A 27,875-nucleotide genomic window follows, 5' to 3' on the forward strand; every position below is an offset into this window, starting at 1 on the left:
GCACCAAACAGCAAAAATCGGCTCAAAAACAAGATCAACTGGTTTCATCGGCAGAACAACAACAAAACGACACAACAAAAAAACAACGCACAAGAGAAAAAAAAAACTCACTCAAAATGTTGAGCTCAAGACCTGTTGAGACCCAAGCAAAGACCCATTGTTGGTCTATTGCGCGTGCCGAGCGCTGTAAAATACTTTTTCCCAAAGAAGTTTCAGTTGTGTTTTTGACTTTTCGTCGTGCAGAACGATTCTTCTCAACGTGATTAACGCCGAACGCAGCCACCGCGGGCGTTTTTCATCGGTGTGTGCGTGTCTCTCCCTGTGTGTGAGAGTGTGTGTGTTTGAGTGTTGGTGTAATATTCGCGAAAAGTTGTTTTTCGCTACAACTCATACTCATACTTACTTAATATAGTATGTATATGTATAGCACATACACATATTTGTATATTTAAGTCAATTTTCCTGTTAACGAAACCTGCCAAAACTGCAACTGCAACAACAACAACAACAACAAACGTTGCATGCAACATAAGTAAATTTTGGTGTCGAGTGCCCCCTTCTTGTTGTCTTCTTGTTGTGTTTGTGCTAAATGCTAAGTATGTATAGTATGTAAATACCTGGCCGATTTGCAAAGTACTCGCATTCGTGAATACATAAATAATTGTTTGCTGAGTACTCGCAGTTTTAGGTGAAAGTAAAGCAATTTGTTTAATTAATTGCACGCAAGCCTCCGCAACACAACAACAACAACAACAACCAGTCAGTCAGTAAGTCAGCGAGTAGATTTGTGTGCCAAGTTTATGCCAAGTTTATGAAGCGGAATACTCCACTTACGCCAAAACAGTGTGAACATACTTACATACATACTTACTTACCTATGTACATACATACGTAGTGCAGATACTCGTCGTATTCTATATCGAGAGCGTTTACCTTTTGGATATCTTTGGATAAAGCGCAACAGCTTAAACGTTTGAGCACAAGGATTTAACTGTTAGAGGTGAGTGAAAATTTTGAGACTAAAGTTCGAAAGAGTGGGAGAGGGAGACAAAGAGCGAATGAAAGAGAGAAGTTGAGAAACAGCGAGGATCTACCATATATGGAGTTCGCTATAAAAGTGAAAATAAGCGTCACATAAACTAAAGTAAATTAACAACTTTAAAAGAAAATAATAGTTTTAAGCAACAAGCTTAGCAGATCCCTTTAAAATCGCTATGTTTAAATAAATATTTTTTTCTTAAAGTTTACTTTATAAAAGTTTGTTGCCATTTATAAATTCCAAAGATCAAAAAGAGGTCAAAAACTTATTAAAAAAAAGAATAGAAAATGAAGGAGAAGCAAAACTCGACAGCATAAAATCATTAATAAACATTCTTGATGCCTTAGGGAAAAATCAAGAGATGTTCTGGAAGAGTAAACATTATAAAGGATTATAATTGATTGTTTATGTTGAACTGCTGAAAGTACCGTTCCTCCTCATTCAAAACTAGAACTAGATCTTTATACAACAAATCAATAAAGCAATCAGTTCGTGTTTCACCCCAAAACAGTAGTAATAACTAATGCTCAATTTAAAATCATTTGTCTAGGCCTTTTTTCTATTTGGATGATCTGAAGTAAAGTAGCAAATTGGCTTCCACACCTAGAAACGCATTACTAATGAGTTGATTCTTAGGCTAATTCGATAATAATACATCGAATTATGAATATATTTATGTGCAGGTCAAAAATTGAATAGAATTAAGCAAATATGCAAACTTACAGCAACTCAAAAGCCATTTTCTGTGTCGCAACCCAATTCAATTTCAATTTGAATTCCTCATTCCCATTCCCAATACTATTCGAAATTCGAATTCATGTCAAGCGGGAGTTTTGACTGTTTTTATTTGTTTAGATGACGCTTAGGCAAAACGGTCAAGCCGCCTTTTTGGCAGCCAGCACTAAGCAGAAAATATGTCGCATACTCTTGTATCTGGCGTATCTGATAGATACATTTGCTATTTTGCCGTTCTGGTTTTAAGTGGCTAACAAACAAGCTCGTAAATAGCCAAATACACACAACCCATTGTGTGTGTGTGTGTGTATGTGAGTGTATTTTGTTGGTTAACTATTTTTATTGACTTTAGCTTTGACGTTTGACACCTTTGCGCTTTTGTTTACGATTTCGGCCAATGGGAAAGAACTGATTTTTTAAATAGAGCCATGTAAAACACACAAATAAACTGGTAAAACAACATGAGGGCTTAGAAATAAAATGAATTACGATTTCCTAATGTAAAGCTAGTCGAAAGCAATTCTTGTAAACTTTGAGTCACGTTCAATTCAGCGAAGGGATTATGGATATTTCTAATAAAATTAGTCTTGCAAAAAACTATTCTTAATATTTATTTGCTGCTGTAAAGTTTATTCTTATGTTATAAAACCGGAAAATTGTTAAACACCTACAACAAAAGTTAGGGGAGGGCTTTACGATCCAGTTTGCGAACCAGTTTGCAGAAATATTTAAATAAATTTCAAACATTCTTTAAAATTAAATGTATTTTCTTTGCGTTTAGTAGAAATTTCAGACATAACCGCTTCGACTTAAAGTCTTTTAGCATAATTAAAAAACAGTTGAAATTGATTTATTAAAAATATCTGAGGTATTGACTAAATCCCGGAAAAACATGTTTCGGAATGTTTTTTATTTCGAACTGCACACAAAGAGTACAAATATTCTATTGTATGAAAGCCTTTTGAGTCGTATACAGATTGTAACTTGCGATTATGAGAATGAAGAGAGGAGAGACGAGGAGAGAAGAGAAGAGTGGAGAAACATGAGTCGCTCGTGCCGACACACCTGAGAGTTAACTGAAAAGAGTGATCGAATCGAATGGCTGGCATTATTGAAACATTACGAGATCATTTTATAGGGTCGCAGCAGTCAAAGCGAAAGGGCCACAAAAAAGAGAATTTATACTTGGAGAGAAACAGACACCTTTGTCAGCTCCAATCAAAGATCACAGATCAAGCTTGCTTTTTTAATTACCAATGGGTCCAGTTGTTGCTGCTGCTGTTGCTGTTGTTGTTGTTGTTGTCGTTGTCACTGTTGCTGGGTGTTTGATGGGCGCATAATCGAGACCGTTATGCTGTGGCGGCGACAACTTGATGCTGGCCCACTTGCGGCTGTGAAGCGAAGGCGCGAGGCGAGGGGAGCGGCCCTTTTGTCTATGGGCCAATTGTCCGTTAAGTGCAGCAGAGCAACTTGTGATCTGATCTCGGATTGCATAAGCTGCCAGTAAAACATATTTTTCACTGTCAGACATTTTTGTTGTTGTCTCTTTGTGTGTTGGTTTTTTTTCCTTAAGCTATTTGCCCCCTTGGCTGACATCACGCGACAGTCGAACAGCAAAAATGCTGTTTCGGTGGCATTTTTGGTGGCCCAAAAAAAATATAAAGAAAAAGAAAAGCACACGAATTGCGCCTACATAATTTAAATGTCAATGAGCGAAAGAGCAGACAGAGCGACAGAGACAGAGAGGCAGATAGAGACAGACAGACAGACAGACAGTCGGACAGTCAGACAATGATACTGAGAGGAAACAGCTGGGCTGGTTAGCTGGGCTGGTTAGCTGGGCTGAGCAGAGAGTCAGAGTGACCCAATTTCGAGGAGCCACTGTTGTTGCCCCAGCCAGCCAGCCTGCTTCTGCTTCTGCTGCATGCAACCAAAGCTCAGCTCAACTCGAGAAAAATAAAAATAAAAACAGAGAAACACTTTCTCTTGATCGGGTTCTGCCCGGACGACACCGACAACCGACTGGCAGCCAGCGACTGCAATTAAGAGAAAATTTAATTTTGAATTTATTAAACACACGAAAACATACGAGCCAAAGCCAAAGTCATTTGGTTCGTTCGTTTTCACATAAATCAAAAAATCCAAAAAAAAGAAGAAAAAAGTTTGCCCTGCTCTCATACCATAATTATTAAGAGGCCAGGTAGAAGCTCAGGTTGAAAGCACCAGCAGCAGCAGCAGCAACAGAATCATAATTAGCCACGTTATAGATTGGACTTCTTTAACGAGTGATAAACAATCGCATTGTTTATCTTTTGTTGCTTGTTCTCTTTGGCTTTTGTTTAACCTTTTCTGCACAATATCAATCTGAACAGATTTGTTATTTCTGAATTGTTTGAGATGCTATCGATATGATGAAGTAGGAGGAGTTTGTCAGAGATCTAGAGAATAAGATTTTGAGGCTAAATTCTCTCATTAATTCTTAAGCGGAATTTAGTAAAAGTTACTAATAGAAAACTGTAGAGCTAAATGGAATATTTTGAACGTGTTTATTAGCTGTGAATGGGCTTAAGATTGCACATATTAGAGGAAGTATGAATTGCGGCAGAATCAACAGATAACTCAAAAGATATTATTAGACCTATAATTCCGCATTTACAATTTAAGTAAGCTAACTGTAGAAGCAAACAAGTTGGGACCAGCACATTTCCTCCTAATAGTAGGAAATTCTTTTCTCATAATCAAAGCGATTGATTTACTCGCACTTAGACGCTTGGCTGCCTGAGTAGCAGGCCCATGTTAAGTCGTAATGCCGCAATCAAAGTAAAGTTACAAGAGTTGTGGTAAAGAGTCTAATATCTCAAGAGCGCAGAAGAAGTAGAAGAGGCAAAAAAAAATAAAAAAAAAAATAAGAAAAAGAAACCCGTTCCATATTCAAGTGTTTGCACTAGGCTTGACAGCAAAGCGCAGCCGATGGAATTCCTTGGGAGTATCAGTTACAAAACGTTTCAATTTTTGCTGCCTCACTGCGCCGTGTCCATTTGGAAAAAAAGTAATTTCGGATCGGTTATCGTTGACCATTTGTTTGTTTTGAGCCATTTTAACACGCGCTTGCGCCCCCGGCCATAAATGAGACCAACAAACAGACAGACTGACAGAAAGACATATGGACAGACGGAAAGTCAGAATAGACAGACAGATACTTGGGTGAAGTTGAACAAAGAATGAAATAATGGGAGAGAGAAATAAGATACTTTTTGGCACATAGTTAAGAATACTAACCAAATTGGTTATAAATAAATCGATGAAATTATTTAGATAGCTTACCGAATGGGTTTTGCTTTGAATTGGCTATTGAATCGCAATCTGTATCTGTATCGCGTTCGCTGTCCGTATCTGTATCTGTATCTGACTTAATGTATCTGCGCTTAACTGCCACCGCAATATGGCTATAAATGGCTAATGACAATCGATTTGCATAAGCAACGTAATTAATCTTAGTAATAACTAGAAATCGAACCGAATCCAAATCCGAATCAGAAACAGAAACCGAAACCCAAGCACAACAAACACAAATCACAGCCGGAGGCTTGAAAATTATATGAAATTTTCAGCGTGTATCTTTTAGTATGATTAATGAATGGAACCAAAAAACGACAGAGTCAAATCGAGTCAATAGCGATGCGATGCGATGGCCACAGCTAGCTAAGCCCCAGCTTATCGAAGGGACTGTCTTTCGTTATTCAAATGATTATTAAAGGGCGTAGAAGGCCACATCTATTAGTGTCACGTCTATGCGGCTAGAACAGAGAATTCGTTCCCCGGCCAAAAACCCGAGGAAACGACAGAAGAAAGAAACCTCAAACCTCAATAACCCATTGGCGATAACACCAACGCCTGGTCAGTTCTTCTTGCTGCCACATTGTTGCATATTAATGCGGCATGCCAGCTTCAAACAGTTAGTTCCCTGTGCGGCATATTAATTATGAAATTTCTTCCCCACCAACCAATATACATATCTCCTGTCCAGGTGTCTGTGTGAGTGTGAGTGCTAGTGTGTGCGTGCCTGTGTTTTTATTTCTGTTTTTTTTTTTTTCTCCACATTTTGTATCTTTCACGGTCTCTCTTTGACTTTCTGGCCTTTCACTTCGGAATGCGGTAGCCGCAAAAAACTGCCCATAAAGCACATAAAAATAAAAAGCCGAGAGGGGGGGCACAAAAATATATAAACACATACTCAAGCCGGTCAGTTCGGATTCCATTTAGCGGTAAGCAGTGCAATCAGATTTTGGCCACATATTTTGGCCAGCCTGTTACGCGCTCTTCTTTTCGTGCCATAAAATACGCACAGTGAATTTTGCTGATTTATTTGTGCAGATAATGGAAACAAACATTAAAGCATAATAATGTGTGCAATTAAATGCAGAGTTTATTAATGTAAATAACAGAGACAATTAGCTTGGACTTTTCGGGTCTTCTTTTGTGATTATTAACTTTGCGTTTCTTTTTACTTTGCTTTTCTATTGAGAATAATTGAATCAACTTCAGACTCTCAGAATAGAAAAGAAATTAAATAGTCATCTTAATTATATTTGCATAATTTTATGAATTACCAAATTCAACAACCTTTTTATTAATCATTATTCATAGATATTCAACATTTGCTTACAATACGTGTAAATAAGAAATTTCTCTTTAGAATTTAATTCTCCAAACATTCTTTGAAGTTATTGCAAAATTCTAGTTTTAATTTGAAATTTTTGCAACCTTTCTGGCATTTATGCCACACTTGTATTTCCACAGAACTTCGTTTCTATTTAAAGCGCTGCTCTCGTAAAAATAAAACAATACTCTAAAAGAATTTTTGTAGAATATCTTTAACTGAAATCACAGTTCGTGAAAAAAATAAACAAAATACACACGTAGAAAGAAGAAATAATACTCCTTAGCTCTGTTGGCCATAAACTGTGTAAATTGATATCATTGACTAGACAGAATCATTGAGAGAGTTCACAGAGCTTTCTCGCCGGAGCCCCATAAATCTGCCAAAGAGCATCCGAGAGCTGGTGACTTGACTAGAGACTGGGACGATGGGACAACTGGATGGAGTTGGACAGCGACTAATGCCGTTTAAAATGCGGCAATTTAGCTGCTATTTATATGGGTATCAATCGACGTTCTTTCGATTATCGACTGTCAAAGCAGGCACGCTTAATTAATGCACTCCCCGGCACAGAAGAAGAGCCCATAAAAAATATATACACAAAAAGAAATCTCTCTGTGAGATGACCTCAAATGGTTCAATAAAGCTTTTGATATCGTTAAAGGGCCAAGCGGTTCAAATGCTGAGCAAATATTTAAGACACGTTTGCGAGCTCAATGTGAACTCTTCATTGAGTGCTCTTCTCGAGCCCCATTAACAACGGAAGCCCGCACAATAAACATCTGCTAAAATTATGAAATTCATAAGGTCGTCTTGACGAGAGAAAGAGAAAGAAAGAGCAACGAATAAAATCGAAGCAAACCATTAATCATAAAACGTATAACGGATGGTTAGCTCCGACATATGTCGAAGAGTCGTTGTTCGAGGCTTGTAATCGTAAAACAGCTGAAAATCTGAAGAAGAAACATTGGCATATCTTCAAAGAGTGATTTTAGAGAGTAAACTAGGCGTTGGCAATGCATTCTCATCTCGCACTCTCGCCCATCCACACATCCATCCACACATCCATCCATCCATCCATCCATGCTAAGCTATCCAAGCATCCGTCCCCTTGGGCACTTCCGATAAGATCGCACTACAGTGTTCAATAGAAACAGAAAACTGAACAGAACAGAAGACAGACAACAGACAGCAGACACATCGGCCTGCTATTTGCCTGAACTTGAGTATTTTTACCGGGAACGATAACACAACTAGCTACATAACAAGTTGGTGTGATGCACTTGAAGCTGCTCAACTTTATGATGCCCTGTTACCAAAGAAAATAATCATGTATTAGGGCTCAAAAGTGTATGCACTGCGAGAAAAATTGTGTAACCAGTTACAAAACCGAATTAAAGAAGCGCGCAAAAGATGATTTATTACATAATTAAACTAAGCTTGATGAAAAATAGATTTTACATATATTCAAGTTCTGTCAAAAAGAATTAAAAAATACATATAATAAATCATGATTTGTTGATTATTTGATTTCAAAAAATCGTTGACTGTCAGATTGTTTTTGACGACCTTTGTCAAAGTTTCGAATATCAAGTATACGCTTAAATAGGTTAAGAATTATGAGCACAGGCCGTTTAAAAAGTGTTTTGTGTTGATGTTTATGCTGTAATTTGATACGAAGAGCTGTGAGTTGAGCACGCGATCTCTTATTGATTTTTAAATAATTTTTTTGTTAGAAGTTATTTCCTGAGATATTCTGAATATGAATCTTGTATATTGCAGAAAACTTTTACTCGAAATATGCCCCTTCCGTTGGCTTATTAGGTGCTGGGTATATAAAAAGCATTTTTATAGCAGAAATGCCTGACATTATGGCCGGCAACAATTTCCAACGAAATGAAATCGAACGGCATTGATTGCATGCCAATGTGGCTCCAAAGTTCTTGGCTGACACCTGCAGCCAGAGCCCAGACAAGTAACCATTTATAGAGTAGCAAGACGATCAACAGACGATCAACTTTCAAGGCGAATGACGCAAAGCACGCAATGCTACCGCTTCGTTCCTCCTCCTGTTGCCTTCGTTCCTCCTTCAACAACTCCGCCCCTGCCTCTGTTGCTCTGTCTCCGACTCAATCTCAGTCTCTCGGTCTCTCTATCAGTGTCTGCGACTCTCGTTGGCTTTCTCTGGTGACGCTGCTGCGGCTGCTGCTGCGTTAATTATTATGAGCAGAGGAAGTGCAGACGACTTTGGCAGCGACTAATTGCACTTGCGGTGCCTTGCTTCAGTTGCAGAACCAGCCTTAGACAACAACAAACAACCTGGCGACAACAAAACGCGTTCAATGTCTGCGCTTTGTCAATCCACTTCAATCAACTTTTAATATTACTTTTTATTTGTCCACTTTCAGTGTTACAACATGCTGCGTCTGTAGATATAAATATCAGCTATAAAATTGTGTTGCCAAAATGCCCACTCGCCACAATTGGGATACAGAGCGCGTGGGCGTGGCACATTTAGCGGGCGCACTGAGCCCGCTTTGCATAACAGATGCCAATCATGAGATACTGCGGCCAAAACCGCGAAGGTAAGAAGAAAATTTTAAAACTTTTTTTAATTTAAATAATATTATTTTAGCTTAAATCATATTTATAATGTTTAGTTAAGTAATGTTTATTCTTGGTTAAATCATATTCTTAAGTCAATGTTTACTTGTTAATTTACCATACCATGACCATATCGTTAGAGCATCCAACAACCCAAAGATGGCGCTAATAACTGACTTTTATGTGAGCTGCCTGAAAGTATGCAACAATTTTTGTTGGACTATAAGCATTTGTGACGCGTTTATTCGTGTGAATTATTCGAAGCGGATTTCCACGCCTTTATGACTTAAGCTCCAGAATGTTATAACAAACATACGAGAAATTGCAACACGCTGTTATTGTTTCTAAATGGAAAATTCAGTCATTTTTTTTCAATTACCACTGCATAACAATTATATTTTCTAATACATATTTAAAAATTTCGAAATCATTACTGTAGTTTCAGACTATATTAGCATCGATACTTTCTGTTAGTAACGCCTTGAAGCTGCTTGAGTATCGATGGTGCTTAAAGAGATAGTTTTTTTACGTTCTTGGTTCTTGTTTGTTTTGTCTCTCGGCTGTTGTTTCCGATAGGTCTCGAGTCGAAGTCCAAACAATGGATACTATTTTTGGTCTTGGACACTTGCATGCACAATTGTGCACAAAAGCGTGAAGCGTCCAAACGTTGAATGGACAATAAACTTTACTTTTGTTTGCTGTCCCTCTTCTCATCTACTATTTGTTGCTGTCTTTTTTTTTCGTTCTGAGCTGCGACCAACTTCTTTTCGGAAGTGGCAGTAATACCATTACACGCAACAAAAACAACAAAATAATGGCAACAGCAAAAGAGTCAGACCATTTTTAGGAAATCTACAGACAGTTTTTTCTATTTTTTTTGGTTTTTGATTTTCTTACTATTGTAGAAGAAGACTCAGATGAAGAAGAAACGGGTACAAGTCGTCTAGATATCTTTTTGAAATCGCATTGTGAAGCCGGTCAAGGTTAATTTGGGGAAAATTAATGCCAACGTTGTCAGTGTCAGACGGAATAGAGCAGAGAAGATCTTCACTTCTGCACTTGGTCAGCGGATGTGGGCCAAAAAACAATCACAAACTTGTTTTATGACTTGAAGCTATGAATATAGTTATTTTTGGAAAAATAACTCAGTTAGACTATTGCCAGTCACTATATACTCAACTAATTCAATTTAATTGAAAACTCTGCATAACTGTTGATGAACATATATCAATTTTTTGTACTACAGATTCGATTTCACAAGCAGACAAAAGCCGCAACAATTGCAGATTTCAATCTCTTCGAGTTGTCTCCGTACGTGTGTGTGTGTTTGAGTGTGTGTGTGTGTGATGCATGTGCACAACAGAAGACAACACAGGAAGCCGAAATATGACTGGCATTTTGGAAACTTTTTGCATGGACAAACAATTAAAAAGCTAAGGTTTTGAAATACGTGTAACAACAAACAAATGACAGTACGAATAGAAATTCACACAAATGAAAGTGAAAATGGCAAAATGTGAATAATTAGCTGCAAACAATAACAATCATAATAATATATACACACAAACATACAGCAAACGAATTGAAATAGGAAAAATTTACTCGAAATATTTGCCAGCCGCACACAATTCGCTAGCTATCTGCTGACAACAACACCAACAACAACAGAAACTAATTGTATCTGTATCTGACTCGCGGCTGTTGCTATCTTTATCTACGCCAATGACAATGGCATACGCTTTGGGTCTCGGCCTGGGCATGGGCCTAGACCTGGGGCCTGTGCAATGTTGGGGGCAATAAACCCCGCCATAGTTGTTACATTTTTCTATGAAGCATCTTCAATACGACGACGACGACGACATGAGGCAAGTGAAAATATTGTTACCTTTTTACCTTGCTCGTGCCGCTGTCGCAGCCGCTGCCAACACTTTCTTTCACACAGATCGCGAGGCAGTGAGAGAGACAAAGACAGCGGCAGCCACATTAAAGTCAAGCGCAACGAAATCAGGCACATTATCCATACATTTGTACGTGTATCTGTGAGATACTTTTAACGCTTGTCAAAATATCTGAGACTGCAGTCAGCATTGCTGGACGCGAAAGTGTGGGAGTTGCTTGTGGCAGCCTAGTGTCAGCTGCTGCCCAGTCTGCCACATGCCACATGCCACAGGCCACCAGCTAGCAGCTAGCAACTAGCAGCCACATGTTAGAGATAGTCACGTCAACGTCACTCGCTTGACTAATTAAGCCGTTGAAACCAAATGCGACCCTAAGTTGCAGCTCAACGGAAGCATCGCCCCGCGCCTTCAATCCAATGACCGCAACTGTTGCTGTCTTCCTCACTCTCGCTTCCTTTCCTCTTCGCAAAGTTGATGCTGATGCTGCTTAATGGGCAATGTAAAGCAGGCGGAAAGATGCGGAAATCTTGTTAGCGCCCCAACACAATCAACGCATATATTTTGTATTCATGTACGCGCGTATCTATAAATGTATCTACAAATCAGGTGCAGATGTAATGATAGCTACTAAGGCATCAAATCTGGATATTACACAAGAGTCACACAGATAATAAAAGCACAAAATAAAAGCACAAAACAAAACAACCAAGTGCTACGTTGATTGCTTTGCTTATAGTAGAGACCTTATATAAGCACTGCAATTAGCTGCATAAACAAAACATCCACAAAATACGACGAAAGCAAACTTATGGTTACAACTCTATGAATTCAGCAGCAGCAGCAGCAGCGGCAGACGCACATCAAAGTCTCGGCTGGTCTTTGACCCGCTTTACGTTTCCTGTTGTAAACCATAAACAAATAATACATAGTTTATTTTATTAATCAAATCGTGCATGGAGTCATTGAGTTGCCAATATTTTCTGTGGCTCATAATTAAATACGCAATTTTAGCTTTACTTAATTAACTCAAATTTCAATTTCTACCATGAATAATCTTTGCTTCCTGAGTTCAACTACCACTTATTAAATCAAATAGTATTTAGGCGGGTAATTTTAGCAGACTAATTAGATACTTCTATTTTTGTAGTCATTTTTTTTTTTTGCCAACTACAATAACTATCTTAAGTGATTCTTTGTTAGCTCATCTCATCAGCAGTCATATATATAATATATTTATTATTTAAACATTTCTAGTTTTTGGCAACTACTATAACAATCTTAAGAGATTCTTTCTTGGCACATATCATCATCAAAATATTCTCAGCTTCTTTACTCCAATATAATCTAAAGTTTATATTTTGAGTTCACTATAAAAATATTGTCAATTTTATATTTATTTTCCCTTTTTTGTATCTATTAGATACCGTTTAAAATTGTTATTTGGATCAACATCTTCACTTTATCATGTTTGACAAGCCCCGATTTACCATCTATTTAATAGAACCAGTTTTATTTTATTGCCAACTCTCTTACTATTCTTAACTATTTTAGTGTATGTAAAATGAGGTTGTGCATTGATTTCTAACTTTGACTACGACAATAAGATTTTCTATCTTTAGATCTAAAATCCTCAGTTTGTGGCACATTACATTTCGTAACGAATCGAGATTTACTACTGGATGAAATTCGGGTTTTCAGTTCCCAGACTTGAAGCAGTGACTTGACACAAACGTTTGCAACTCAAAACATTTAGTGTCAAAATGTAGTGACGAAAAGTCTTTCTTTATCGCAGCTGAATTTGAGGTTTTCCAAGCCGTGTTGAATAGAAATCGACACAAAGTCTTGAGCTAACCTTGCGAGAACATTAGCAATTAATTCTAATTATATTTATGTCTTAACGATGTTATTAATGGACAGCAGCAGGCAAACAAGTTAGACGTCTGCTCAAAGACCGAGTTCTAATGATCTACTAACTTTAAGTAAATGCCCAAAAACAATTTCCTGTTTGAATGTCGGCATGAAAAACGAAAGTTCTCTTTGAGGTTGGGCTCGGTTCGAGTAACTGCAGTAATCTCATTAGTTGGCCAACTCGCAATGACACACATACTCGATAGTTTTCGGATATTTTGGAATATTACTGCAGCCCCCAAAGGGCTGGGCAGAGATAATAGGTTTTTTTGTCTTTCGAATTTTTCTTTGAGGTTTTGCCTTTTGGCTTTTTGAATTGCAGTTGCCGCCTTTGGCCAGTTTTTCCACCTCTCCCCCTCACTCTCTGTCTTTTTCTCTCTCACACTCTTTGCGTTGGTCGAGTTGTTTTATAAACACGCAAATCTTACATTAAACTTTTGCTTTTTCGGCTCTTTTTGTTTAAGTCGTTTTTTTTGGTTTTTTGTTTCTTTAATATTTTTCTGTGTGTAATGGGTGTAAGCATATTTATAGTCTGTCATTACAATTCCGTAAATTAAACTTTTTAATGCGCAAATTGTTTCGTTCATAATTTTGTTTTTTTAAATAATTAACTACGCCAGCAAGTTGGGCTAGAAACCCCGTCAAAAGAGTGCACAGAAGAAAGTTATTGTATAATCCGACGAGCAAGTGTAGAGCGCACTCCTCTAGACGTGTCTTTTGCGTTGGTTTTTCCGCATTACGTGGGCGTTGTGTTCCCCTCCTCACTGGAATAGTATTTTCTTCTCTTCATCGTTCCATCTTTCGTTGACCAAATGACCAACGATTGGTCATAACTTTCTAATTGCGTACGCGTTTTGTGGTTTTTGGGCTGCAGGCCCTAGGATACGATTTTCGCTTGAACCACACAAAAAGAATATGTTAAAGCTGCCCAATAAAATATAAAGAGAGAGAGAACCTCAAACAACCGTTAGATCAACAGCATCAACATCAACATCAACATCAACATCAGCATGAGCGCTGTAAATCATTAGAAGCAGGTTACGCTTTACCAATTTATCACTGCTACACATGAAATGTATCTACAAGATGTATCTTGAGCCTCAACCTACGCGTGTCTGCACATGCTCAGAACACAAAACGTGATCTTGGACCTCAGCCTCAACCTGAGCTGAGGGAACCCAAGAGCTTCAGCTCCCATCTGCTGTTGGCCAGGCGCGGAAGGAAGGAAGCTAGCAAAACGATCTGATAAGTGTCAAGATTGTATAACCTTCGAGTGTGTCCCAGGCCACAGCAGTCGGCCCCTCAAAACAGTTGTACATAATTAAATTCACAAACTCAAGGCACAGTGATGAGCAGCATAAAGTGATAGATTAAAGTTTAGTGTAGGCAATGTGTATTAGAAATAATGAAATCACTTTTATATTTTACTTAAATAGAATTCAAATATACACCAATATTATATTAATATATTAATTTCAGAAGATTGGAATTATATTTAGTAGACTTTAATATATTGTAATATATAAATTACTCAATGTTAATTTAGATTATTATCTCTATATTTTTACTCATATTTAAAAAGTAAATTTTTTTTTAAATGTTTTTATATTATTATATATATTTAAAACACATTAATATGTATTTCATTTCATTAAAACTCTTGTTTATTTCATACTAAAAAAGTACATTTTTTACATTTAATATATATTTTATTTTATTAAAACTCAAAGATAAATAGTTTATATATTTATCAAATATAAATTTGTTACATTTTAATTTTATATATTTAAGCAATAAGTTATTTTACTTTAATTTCCAATACTCATAACATTGTCTAAAAAATATAATATTTTATTGCGCCAGAAACTATTTTAAAAACATTCCATCAAGTAAATTTGGAACAGGAATATGTTACTTTACAACATTATGTTTGATTCGAAAAGCAAATTAAAAACAATTTATTTTTGGAACTATGTCGTGTTTATATTTAAACGACAATGCTGACCTCGAGACAGCTCCAACATATTCATAAATTATTAAGAACTGCTCATCAGAATAAAACATAGATACAGGCTGATAGTAAATCATATCTCATTTGATATATATTTGAAATGAAAAATGTTCACAGTAAAAGTGACTCGAAATAGTTTTTCCACCACAATCACAGTGACTGGGAAAACTTGCTTAGCGAGTATCGCTTTCAATGGGAGTACGCAGAGCTGTTGTGGGCTCTGCCCTGGAGTAAATCTCCGCCTGCTGTTGTTGTTGTTGTTGTTATAGTTGTTGTGCTTCTACCTGCCCCTTGGCTGCTGTTGTCTGTTACAGTTGTGCCATTGTTTTGGTCACACAGCTGAGAAACAACAACTCACGGCAGCTGAAATTACCCAAGCCAAAGACCTGCAAGGTGGCATGAGCCCCAAAGGCAGCAGAGCCAGGCCTACGCCGCTGCATAGAGTACACACTCTGTGAAAAATCAGGAAAAACAGAGACGTACACAATGACTAGCGTTAACACAACGCTAGCTTCGACGTCAGCAGCGCAGCCAGCGTCAACAGCGAGCAGAGAAGCAGCGAGGCAGCGAGGCAGCAGCTGGGTTTGGCTTTGAAACCGCCGGCTGGCAGTTGGCAAGCTTCAGTCGAGCTTGATGTCTGAGCGCGCGTGGTAACGTCGAAGAGTTGAATCGGAGTTTTCGAATCTAAATCGGAATTAGAAGCGAGCGAGAGAGAGATTGCGACTGAAAGATTTTGTTTGGATGCGGTTACGGAACGTTGCGCAGACGGCGCTAGAGCAATGATAATTTATAATTTGCATAATTGTTGTTATTATTTTGTGTATTAAATTGTGTATGTCGCCGAGCGTCGCGATTTCCAGTGCAAAGTGAAATGAAACCAAAGCGAAAAATCTCAACATTTAAATTCTAAATCAACTTGCAACATCACCATCATCTTCATCGTGTATTCAACATTGGGATTTGCCTCATCATTGTCTCATCAACATGTACTGCACCAAAGATTGCACCTGTCGCCTTTGCCGCGAACTGCGCGATTACAAGCTGAAGAAGGCACCGCCACAGCAATCCAAGCAGCACCAGCAAAAGCATCAGCAGCAGCAACAGAAGGGAGACAAGGGAGTGGGGGTGACGCCACCAAGTTCCCTGCTGGGTCGCATGCTAAATGAGAACTTCATATTGAGGCGACGAGGCATCTCGCTGAAGAACTTTCAGCCGCAATCGCTGCGCAACAGCGAAATGTGTCAGTTGGCTCCTCGAGATCTGCCACGCCCCACACAAACGCCCTCGCCCACGCCCATCGAAGAGTTGCCCGACTGGGCGGCCACACAGCGCAGACAACCAGGCAATGGAAATGGGAATAGCAATGGGAATGGGAACGGGAACGGGATTGGGAATCTAGGAGATCGAGAGGTCAAACCAAATCACAAGGTGGTCATCTATTTTGGTGACTCCATGAATCGAGGACAACCCGCAGATGCAGCAGCCAATCTGCGCTCACAGTTGCTGCAGGAGATGTGCCACAAACTGCAGGCCAATGGATCCAATGACAAGCTTAAGCCAAAGCCGAAGCCAGAGCCAGATCAAGAGGCGGCAGCAACAGGGCCAGATTTGGAGCTAAAGCAGCAGGCGAAGCCAGTGCCAGAGGCAGAGGCAGAAACGGAGGTGACTGCGGGTGGTGATGCTGATGAACTACCGCCCTACATTGAGAGCGTGCAGAATGGCGTAATTAATATCAAAATTGAAGGCAATTACCGGCGTGCCAGTGCGCTGGTGGAAACGGTGGCAAAGCCAACTCTAGCCGTTGTTGGCCAAATGAAACCCGATGCTCTTGCAGCTGATGATCATCATCAACATCGCAATGACGATAACCAAAACGACGACGACGACGACGACGACGATGATGACAGCGACCCTGGCCACGATGCGGAGACAGCCAGTCAGTCGGATTCATGCGATTGGAGCTACGTTCAGGAGTGGCGACGTGCTGCGAGACGGTAGTGAAAATATTTCAAATGATTTGCCATTATTTTTCGCCCATTTTTCACTCTGGGTTGTTTTTTTTTTGTGTCTGTCTTTCCACTCCAACAATTGTTGTCTGGGCTCCCATTCTAGTATTGTGAAAGCAAACTGGAGGCAGAGGGTTTGCCCAGTCAAAAAAACACCCAAAGCCAAGCTGAATAGCAAGTGAAAACAGTTTCAATTTAATTTTTCCACCTTTTTTCATTACGTTTTGTTACTGGTGGGCTTATTTGCATGGGATTCGATAGTAAAAGGGAAAATCTGAACTTGAAGATCGTATTCTTTATTACCTTTCTTATAATTTTTTCACTTTTTAAAAATTCAATTGAATTTTCACAGTTTTGTTGCTTTGCAGCTGCATCTTTAAGATATTCCTATGCGTTATTAATTAATTAACATTAGCAGCTAAAAGTATGCAATGAAAATTTTCACTATTTTAGATAAATTTCAGTTTGTGTATTGGGTAATTTTATGCTTAGAAAAAGTTAATTTATAATTTGCAAATTATAGTCATATGTTTATTTTATTCGCTTTTAGACTCAAAATTTATGAGCAGCTAAACTTGGTCAGCTAGACAAACAGATAAATATCTTTTAATTATACAATGATAAAATACAAAAACTTCTCGCACTATTGTTTCAACTTTTCCCATTGTATTTAACTCAAGTTAAAGTCTGTTAATATTTGGACTGCTAAATAAACTTGTGACTACTGTAAGAATGTCAAAAGGTCGGTGATCGCAGAATAAAGACGCGAGATCCATTAAATGGGAGCATGTCAATGCATTGTAAAAACAATTCAAAAACAATAAATCGCATTTAGCTGAACGCATTGTCAGATTGCCAGCTTCAAGAACAATAGACACTTTTCACAATAAAAGAAACTTTGCTGCCAAAAATTCTAGGTCAATCAGCAGCAGCAACATAAGAGGCAAGTTTTATGTTACAACATGAAATCAAAAATCATAATAAAAGCAAACGATTTAATTCGCATCTTTTGGCGGCATGCAAATGAGTTGCTCGTAACTGGCTTTTCATTTTCTATTCCCCCTTTTATGTTTTTTTATTTTGACCGAGCCCAGTTAGAAGATTATGATGATGATCGCAAAGACAGTGCAGAAATGTGAGAACAAAAATCTCAACCCACTTTCATAAACAAAAGGAAATGTTTAGCTCAGCCCGAACTCAGAATAGGGAATACTCTAACAAGTTAATGAAGTGGAGACCTTGAAGAGAAGTCGCATTATCATAATTATATCTGTCATTTACTTGATATAATTTATTTATGCTGGTGACAAAATTGCAAGAAATTTGCATACTTAATGCCAAGGATTATTTAACTATTATTTAACAATAGAATTCCTTAGTGAGTTATTCGTAATGCTCACTCGGTTCTTTAGAGTATATTGTGAGAGTGTGCCTCTACTTTTAATTAGATGCCACCTTTCCTCCAAGCTGAAGCTCAAGCTCATGCTCAAGACCAGACCCAAGCCTCAGACCATTCTCAACGATACTTTAAATATGCAGATATATAGAAAAGGTGGCCAACTCGATTGGCACGACAGTGTGAAAGATAAGCGGTAATATGACAGATATATGACAGTCCGTTAGAAGCAGTTTTATTGTTTGTTTTGTCTCGTTCTGTTTTTGAATTCTAATGAGTTGCATAACTGAGTGCTCTTTATGTGGGCCAAATTTTGCTTTACGGTTGCTAACATATTTAAATGCGATTGCTTTCTTTTTTATTCCGCTTTTTATTTATTTCAGTGTATTCACTCATACGACAAAACTTCTTCCCGAATTTTAATAGATGTTTAAATTTTCGTTGATTTTAATTCAAATTAATTCTTATTGTTCTACTGTTATATAAATGTTTGTTCTTAGATTTGTTATTTAACTTCATATTTTGCTGAATGACGCATTTTTATTGAGCTATACTTTTTATTTCTCTCGAAGTGTTTATAGGCACGAGTTGAATATAATTCAATTCATTTCAAAATTGTTCAATTGAAATTGAATTTTTGTGAAATAATTCAAATTCAGTCATTGACCTGCTTAGTGATTAAATAAATATCACATTTATATTTATGCATTAGAAATAATGTGGATTAAATTTTGCTTAGTATTGACAGAACTCGATTCCAATTACTTTGACGATTTGGCAAATATTGTTTATAATTATATGCAAAGTGTGTATGTATAATTAAATTTCGTTAGAGACTGAACGTATTAACCTCACATTTTTCGATTAAGAATGAAAGTTAAAGGTTTTTTCAATCATTGAACTAGTATAAGACGTATAGATTATTGAATATATTTTTCATAATTATTTTAAATGGTATAACATGGAATATTATACACATTATATATATAAATATATTTATTTTATTTTAATATTTCCTTAATTTATTTTATTTCCATGTTTTATAGTAGAAAAACATATTTTTGATTTTAATAGCAAATTTTCTTTATTGTCTTCATTTATAATATTGAATATTTGCAATTTTATAAAATATTAAATATATTAATATTAATTATAATTATTATTCCCTAATACTATCTATCAATAATATGTAGTGTTCTGTTTGTTTCTGTTTCCTCAAATTATTGTTGGATTGTTGTTTCTTATATTTCGGACTATTATTTAATTGTAAATCTTCCCTAAATTTTATTTCCATCTAAAATTACGAATTTGTTCTACTGGATATTTCAAATTTTCGCTATTATTAGGAAAGATTAATATTATTTGCTTGTATTGAAATTGAATTTATTTTTTTTATATATCAGACTAATAATTAATTGTAAATTTACTTCATTTTAAATATAGATTTTTATTATTACAAATGTACATTTCAATATTCTAAAAGAGAAAGTCTATATGACAATTTATGGATAAATGTAATTTACTATTAGTTATTTTATTATTTCTTGTTTATTCTGTATACAAATTCCTTAAATTTCTAACTCTTAATTAATGGACAATTTTCTACTTTTCTTTTCAAATTCTTCCGACAGACCGACCGGAAATTTGCCGCCCAACTTCGGGGGACAGCAGCCGCCGAGCCAGATGACGGGGTTGCCGCCGGTGCCGGTGTCGGCGCCCGTGGCGCTGCAGTCGCAAGCGCAGCTGCAACAGTTGCAGGGAGCGCCGCACACGCCGCAGGCCGGAGGCGCTGGACTGGCTGTGGCGATGGCCACGCCAGCACCACGAGTGTTCAAGGAACTGGCGCAGCAGCCGAACAAGGCGCCAGTGGGTGGCAGCAAGCTGGTCAGCAGTCCGTTGCCACAGCCACAGCTGGCTACGTCGGTGGCCAAGGGTGGCATGCCACAGCGGGCGGTGACGGGACCGGCTCGCCTCACAGTGCAGAGCACGCCAGTGAAGTCGCAGCCACCGCAGTTAAGCGGCAGCTTGCAGAGCTCACCCAGTCGCCCCACGCTGGGCATTCCCACAGCGACGCCTCCCCAGCAACAGCAGCAGCAACAACCACAGCAGCAGGCAGCTCCCAGACATCAGCATGAACAGTTTCGGGCGCTGCAGCGAGTGCAGGAATGCCACAGCTCGTCGGATGAGAATCGCAGCTCGGGCCATGCCAGCATGTCGGACACAGGCGGCCACAGTTCCTCCCCAGCGGGAGGAATGACTTTGGGACCGCTGCCCGAGGATCGGCTGGCTGCTGGGGTGACCAATCGCAGCACACGTTCAAGGAGGCATCGCGGCATCATGCCGGGAGGGAAGGCGCCGTGGAGCGGCACTGGGCTGGAGGACATCAAGTTGGCCATACAGCAGCTGACGATGCGTTCCCAGACGAGCAGCAGCACCTACAGCAGCCTCAGTGCCGGCTCGGAGAGTTCGGAGCCAGCGCGACGCCTGGGACGCTACTCATCGCTGGAGACGGTGATCACGAGCACAAGTGCGGATGAGTTTGTCTGGGTGGATTCACATAATAGACTTGTGGAGCTGCAGCATCCGCCGTGGAGTCAGCAGTGTATAATGCGTGTGCTCCGCCACGGACGTTGCAAGCAGCAGGCGGAACAGGTGACCGTCGAGGTCATCTCGAGGCTGGGCTATTTGCTGCAGCGCGCCTTGGTGCGCATTGCCCGCGAGATTCAGCGCTTTTCGGCGGGCTTGGGACTGTGCTCCAAGCAGGAGGTGGCAGGCGCCTTTAAGGTGGTGCTGTGCTCCACGCTGGCTGATTCCTGCACCAAGGCCTGTCTGCGTGCTGCGGCGATGTTCGCTGTGCCCGGCGAGAGTGCGCTGAAGCAGAGCAAATCCGCTCGAGCTGGACTGCAGCTGAGTGTGGGCAGTTTCTTTCGATGGATGACGGATGCCCGACTAGGCAAATTTATACACGAATATGCAGCGGTCTATCTCTGCGCTGGCATTGAGAATCTGCTTGAGGAGATCATGCTGCAGTGCGGCAATGGCAATGGCAACTCCACGGCCGCTGCTTTGGATCAAAGCATCGCTAGCAGCGGCGATTTCTGGGGTTTGCTGCAACCGTTTGCGCATCTGAATGCCGGACGCATTGCATCCGGCGCCTTGGCCATGCCCCGCTGGGCCAGTCCCTTCTCGTTGGCCACTTGTGTGGGCAGTATACGTGAGCTGAAGGAGAAGGCGCTGCGCACTCAGCAAGAGTTCCAGCATGCTGCCGCCTTGTCGAATGCCGCACTGAGTGCGCTCTTCTACTTCATGCGCTGCTCCCAGCTGGAGCACACCGAACTGGCGGCACAGAGCTCCACAGCTGGACAGGCGCCCCCCAACAGTGGCACCCAGAATGTCCAGGAGTTGTGCTATGAACGTGCCTACGTCGTGTTGCCTCCGCTGGCCGAGTGGCTGCGAGTCGCCTCCGCGCATGCCGAGCATCGTAACGGGCTTATGATTGACAAGGATGACATACTGCAGGTGAGAAAGTAGTATATAATATTATAATTAGTATTAGTAATAGTAATAATAATTATATAGTATATAAATAGTATATGAAAGTTACATTGAATAGGATGAGAAACCCCATACATATTTTTCAGTGATTAATCGAAATTAAGAGCCACTAAGTAAGTAAATGAGCAACTGGAGTCATCTCTTTATTTTCAACTATTAAGTAGGTGTACTAAATGATATCATTCCTACAATATACTAAATTAATTAGTAAACAGAAATACTGAAATATACCAAAGACTATATTTGGTAGATTGATAAGTACTACATTAAACACATATCATAGAATTTAAAGTATACCAGATTGTCAGACAAAGAAACTACTTCCCGTAACAACGAGGGTTTTTTGTCCATACAAAAGTACTCTATAGGTAGCAAGCATGGTTGCCATTCCAAAAAAATTGTTTGTACCAAAATTTTGAAAAAATGTACCAATTTTAGCAAAAATGTACCACACATTTTTTCACGGAAGATCTTTTGTATTTCACAAATTGTGATTCACAATATATAACTGTTTACGTAGTGATAGACCTTAGTCATGGTTCAATTTCTAACTGATTCAAAATTTATGTCTGGTGGAACAGAGCCATTTGTTAAAATAATATGTTTGAACATAAAAGGCAGGCATATTGAAAATGTACCAAAATAAAAAAAAAGAAATCCAATGTACCAACGCATAAAAAATGTACCAGTTTTGGTACATTTGTACCAAAAGTGGCAACCGTGGTAGCGAGTATAAGAAGCGACTGATAGTTTAATGCCCATACATTTGGCTTCTCTTAGTATTTGTTAAATTTTTGCTTCTCGTATAGTATATTTCAATCACTGAAATCCCTTACCATAACTATCTTTACCCTTTACTCTCGCAGGCTGCGCGTTTGTTGCTCCCCGGCGTCGACTGCCCCATACGTGCCGTGGCCCACGACGAGGAGCTGCCCACCAAGAAGACGCACTTCGGCAACAGCTGCAGCAGCAGCAGCTCGACAGGCGGCGGCAGCGTCACAGGCACCGCCAGCAGCTGCAGTTCGCCAGCAGCGGCAGTGAGCAGCATTGGCGAGGACACCTCCGAGCTGGGACGACGTGCCACCATCGGTGTGGCCTTCAAGCTGCTGCTCACCGGACGCGCTGAGTTGCTCGCTCAAGCAGCTCAGCTGCTGCCGCCCACCACACGCTACGATACGCAGAACAGCGCCGGATTGACTGCGTTGATGGTGGCCAGCATACGGAACGATGAGGTGGCACTGCATGCACTGCTCGATGCGGGCTGTGATCCCAATGTGGAGGTGCCAGCAGCGGGCAGCAATGGCTATCCGGCCATACAGCCGGACACACAGCACTGGACGGCGCTAAGCTTCGCCGCCAGTCGGGCCAACTATGTGGCACTGCGGATACTCCTGGAGCGTGGCGGCAAAGTGGAGGGCGGTGCACGCAGCAGCGAGGAGAAGTGCACGTTGACGCCACTCCAACTGGCTGCGGGCACAGGGAATCTGGAGATGGTAGCGCTGCTTTTGGCACATGGCGCAAATGCTTTTCTCTCCACGCAGCAGAAGGACACGCTCTGCTTTGCGGCGGCGGCGCAGAAGGGTTGCTTCTGTGCCATCTCGGTGGCAGCGGCACACGGACATCGCAGCTGTCTGCGCAAGCTGCTCACGCATCCCGTCTCGCCAGGCACACGCGATGTGCTCTCCCTAGAGGAGATGCTGGCCGAGGGCGATGTGGTGGGCGTGCGTGGCGCTGGAGCTGCCTCGGTTGGACCTGGAGAGGATCTGCTGCCGTTGCTCAACAAGACGCAGATCAAGCGGCTGCAGGAGGCCATGTACCACAGTGCTGAGAATAATCATTTGGGTGCGTAGTAAATCTAATCCTTAATAGCTTCTTCACTTACAGTTGCTTCTCTCTATTTGTAGATATTACCATTGAGCTGCGCAAGCTGGGCGTGCCTTGGACTCTACATTGTTGGATGCATGCGCTGTCGGCTGCCCATGAGCTGCGCCTTGATGCAGTCATCGATCAGCTGCTCCAAGACTTTCTGCAGGTGTGTCCCGATGACTACAGCGCCCAGTTTGTCAGCGAGTGTCTGCCCCTGCTCTTCAACATTTTTCGCAATAAGAACGAAGGCACCACGCTCCTGCTGGCCGACATTTTTGCCACCTGCTTCGGCTGGGAGGCACTGCATCCGCTGAAGGAACAGCCGCCTATGCAACCCGTGCAGGGCACACGCATCGATCCAAAGTTTGTCAACAATCCAGAGCTAAGCGATGTTACTTTTCGGTAAGACAAACTTACATTCCACATTCCACATTTATTAATGTTAATTCCTTAACAGCGTTGAGGGCAAAATCTTCTATGGCCACAAGATTGTTTTGGTCACCGCATCGCCACGTTTCCAGAGCATGCTCAGCTCCAAGCTGAGCGATGCCAACAGCACACCCACTGTGCAGATCAACGACATTCGCTATCACATCTTCCAGCTTGTCATGCAGTTCCTCTACAGCGGCGGCTGCAATGCCCTCGATGTCTCCCACGCCGATGTCCTCGAGCTGATGGCAGCCGCTAGCTTCTTTCAACTGGAGGCACTCTTGCGCTACACCGAGGCACGCTGCTCCGAAATGGTTGATGTCGACAATGTCGTCGCCATGTATATTCATGCCAAGGTGAGTGCGGGTTTTTAAGTTTGTGTAGAAATAATTTTTAGCTTGAAGAGTTTATAACTGCTTTTATAAAGGCAAGTGTAGTTTATTATTCAAGTCCTTATTAAATTTACTACAATTCTTAAATAGTTAAGATAACAAGCAGTTTTGCACTTTACTTTGTATATATAAATATTGCAAACATTACAGAGCAAAATGAGTGCTGCATTTTTGTCGGTTTTTGAGCTTGATTAAAAATAGTGTTCAGCTTAAAAATTTCATAACTTCATTTATAATTACATAAGTTTAAAAGATATTCGATTATTGGAGTAGCTTACTAAATTTACTACCATTCTTACATGGGCAACATTACAATCAGCTTTGTACTTTAGTTTGTATTTATAAATATTTTAGGCAGCATATATAAAAAACTGTATCAGAATTTTAAAGATTGAATTTTGAATTTGGTACAAAAATGTTAAAGAACTGTCTTATTCTTATTTCTTATTCAGAAATTAAGCAATAATATATATTGACAGCTTTAAACTAATGAATAAACTAGTAAATACAAATTATTATTATTATTACATTTTTATATTCACTCGCATTTGCATTGAATTTCAAAGAAATATTTCATAGTTAGAATGCTTTGTATTCCGCGGAAATAAAAGTATTTATTGCCACTCATGCAAATTACAAATATTTTCGAATATAAAACGAAAGAAATCTTCCAAAAATGAATTCAAAAGAATTGTTTAATTATAAAACTACAAAACTATATTCACTTTTAAACATCATAAAGTAAAGTATATATGAGCAAGTCGAAAACTATTTTCAAATAATAAATTATACAAACGTAATTGATTTATTTTTGTTCTAATCAAATAAACAAAATTGTAAATTTCTACATATACTTAATTTAGTTACTTGTTAAATAAACAAAATTGTGAATTTCTATAAATAAGTTAATCCATTTTAAAAGAATATAATTTTATTTTTAGTTACTTGGTAAATCAAAAGAGTTTTATACACGTTTAAGAATAGTTGGCTAATTTGTAAACTTTGAATTTTTCGTTGCCAGGTGTACAATGCCAACAATCTCTTGGAGTACTGCCAGAGCTTTCTGCTGCAGAACATGGTCGCCCTGCTGACCTACGATGATTCCGTGAAGCGTCTGCTGTTTGCCAAGAAGATACCAAATCACGATGTGCTCGCTGGACTGTTGCACACGTTGCAGCAGCGACTGAAGAGCCGCAAGCCTGGAAATGCTGGAGGATTGCTCAACTCCTATCGATCGCCGCCGGCGACGCCAGTGAAGAAGTAGTAGAAATGCGTCTGCTGTGCATAAGATGTATCTATGTCCTACTCACTTAATGTCATATTTATTGCATTGTTTTAAACGATATATAAACATTTGAGCTCTGTATTATATAATGCCCCTATATTATACTATATACTATATACACAATGTATACCCTATAATATACCCTGTACGAGTAGTTGTGTAGTTTGTACTCTCAACTTGTTCAGCGCACTGTTATTTTTAACGAACAGCTTAGCAATCGTATCCTGTAGTTAGTTGAAATTGTTTCTGCATTAATCGAATAAAAAAACCTACAAAAAAACTACTATAAAAAATACTCGCAAAATCGCTTTTTTTACTTTGTAGGGATTATTTTTATTTTAAAATTTAAAACTTTGGCGGTTTCTGGTAATCGGTCTCGGGCACATATTGCGCCTCGCTGGCCTGCTTGGCGGCCAGTGAGATTTCCTTGGAGATGCTGCCGCCCTCGGGCACAAAGCCATGATCGTTGGCCTTGTAGTTGACAACGACCTCCTTGCCATCGGCATCGTAGTACGAATAGTTGCCGCTGATCTCGAGATGTTCGTTCTCGGTGCCGGCATCGACTACCACAGCGGTCTCCTCACGATGTGTGCCATCCTCGCTCTGGTAGAAGAAGTGATACGAACCATCCTGATTCTTCTCATTGATCGAATCCAAAATGGCCACAGGAGGCGCGTAATCAACGGGTGCGGCCAGAGCGCTGGCGATGCACAGGACAAAGACACTAAGGCACTGCAAGAGAGAGATCATCGTAGAATTTAATGAGTCTGGATCACGACGGGTTATCCATGCGCTTGAAACTTACGAGCTTGAACATGTTGCTGTTGATTCGTTGGCTGGGCTCAGTTTGACTTCAGCTGCTGTTGAGCAGACGTCTTATATAGGCCATCTTCCTTACCGGTTTTTTGCACTTCTTTTTTCGATTGTTTTTTGGCAACCAGTGACATACATTAAGACGTTCAAATCGCACGCTGAAACTCGTTCTAAGAATTAATTTAATATCAATTAAGCGCGCTTGCATACGCCCCGGTAATTTTAAGGGGGGAACAGAAATAATCGAGCTGCCAATCGATGCGGTACTCTAGAGATTGCTGCTCCGTGTGTTAAGTGTAGTTTGGAATGGTATTCATGGGTCTTCGCCGCATTCCATACACTTGTTTACTTAGCTCTTGCGTTTCGGTTTGTACTCATTAATTCAACATGATTATACTTACACCACCAGAGTGTCGAATCCAATCATGATCATGGTGATGATGATGATGATGTTTAAATTATGATGCGGTTCGCCAACAACATTTCTGCATGCATTGTTACCACTGATTCAGCCTCCTCCTCGATTTGGATTTGTTTTCGGTTACGGAATTTTATTGGCTGCATGCAGTTTGCCTCGATTTTTCTCGAACAAAGAAAGACTTCTCAATTGCAATTGTTTATAGGAAAACTATAAACAAATCTCAGTGCCCCGCCAACAAACACACATCTTCATCGCCGCGGCCCTCACAGAAGAACATTTCTGTTATTTTTGGCTCGGTTCGTGCTAGAGAGAGAGCACTAAATTTTCCAGCACCCTCTACACGGAGGAACACAATGCATAGCCCGAGAGACCTGCGATGGAGAGATGGAGTGGTAGAGGGAGGCAAGCTACAAATCGAAATACTTAAAGGTGCCACATGCGCTTCGGTTGCGTTTCGTTCGATTTTTGATTCGGTTTCTTGGCTTTTGTTTATGCAACAATAAATTATACATTTAATTTCGTTTCATTAGAAATGCTACAAAAATATCAATGCCTCGATTACGGGGGTGGTACGATTCTATATATACATATATATGAATAAGTATATATAGTACATATATAAAATATAAGTATACATCATATACATATCGAGAGCAAATTCAATATACATATACATAGTTGGAACTGGAAATACTATTACTTGACCACATGCACATATAGTATTCTGACATAAATTTGATATATGGCAATGTACACATGTATCGACTAATAACAGATCTTAAATATATATATTCAAATATATAGTATATGCATAGACTGTTCGTTGAAGAAGTCGCCTGTTCGATATAACGGAATTA

At 39.8% G+C, this 27,875-nt stretch overlaps 2 protein-coding genes across 3 annotated transcripts; one reads left to right on the forward strand and one right to left on the reverse strand.

Moving 5' to 3' along the window:
- The first annotated feature begins 223 nt into the window (after positions 1-223).
- On the forward strand, positions 224-26,291 carry LOC133842309 (ankyrin repeat and BTB/POZ domain-containing protein 2). Of its 2 annotated transcripts, XM_062275360.1 has the most exons (7): positions 224-1,000; positions 8,843-9,019; positions 19,889-21,776; positions 22,679-23,654; positions 23,717-24,080; positions 24,136-24,463; positions 25,521-26,291. In XM_062275360.1, the coding sequence occupies exons 2-7, from the start codon at positions 8,901-8,903 to the stop codon at positions 25,761-25,763; spliced, it is 3,918 nt and encodes a 1,305-aa protein (XP_062131344.1). In that variant the 5' UTR covers positions 224-1,000; positions 8,843-8,900; the 3' UTR covers positions 25,764-26,291. The 2 variants fall into 2 exon arrangements, with proteins under 2 accessions (XP_062131344.1, XP_062131343.1); XM_062275359.1 differs by lacking the exons at positions 224-1,000; positions 8,843-9,019 and adding an exon at positions 15,512-16,849.
- On the reverse strand, positions 26,093-26,751 carry LOC133842310 (endocuticle structural glycoprotein ABD-5). Its single transcript, XM_062275361.1, has 2 exons — positions 26,590-26,751; positions 26,093-26,516 (listed from the first exon to the last, which is right to left on the reverse strand). Exons 1-2 carry the CDS (start codon positions 26,599-26,601, stop codon positions 26,130-26,132), a joined length of 399 nt encoding a protein of 132 aa, XP_062131345.1. The 5' UTR covers positions 26,602-26,751; the 3' UTR covers positions 26,093-26,129.
- Between the last annotated feature and the right edge of the window lie 1,124 nt (positions 26,752-27,875).

The sequence above is a fragment of the Drosophila sulfurigaster genome, chromosome 3 (genome assembly GCF_023558435.1).
Source record: "Drosophila sulfurigaster albostrigata strain 15112-1811.04 chromosome 3, ASM2355843v2, whole genome shotgun sequence".
In the NCBI taxonomy this organism is placed as follows: domain Eukaryota; kingdom Metazoa; phylum Arthropoda; class Insecta; order Diptera; family Drosophilidae; genus Drosophila; species Drosophila sulfurigaster.

Excerpts from the sequence above, each read along its gene's own strand:
- LOC133842309 (XM_062275359.1), top strand. The coding sequence starts at position 15,840 with ATGTACTGCACCAAAGATTGCACCTGTCGCCTTTGCCGCGAACTGCGC. Across the intron at positions 16,850-19,888 it reads TGGCGACGTGCTGCGAGACG|ACCGACCGGAAATTTGCCGC; the intron begins GTAGTGAAAATA and ends TTCTTCCGACAG. Across the intron at positions 24,464-25,520 it reads CCATGTATATTCATGCCAAG|GTGTACAATGCCAACAATCT; the intron begins GTGAGTGCGGGT and ends TTTCGTTGCCAG.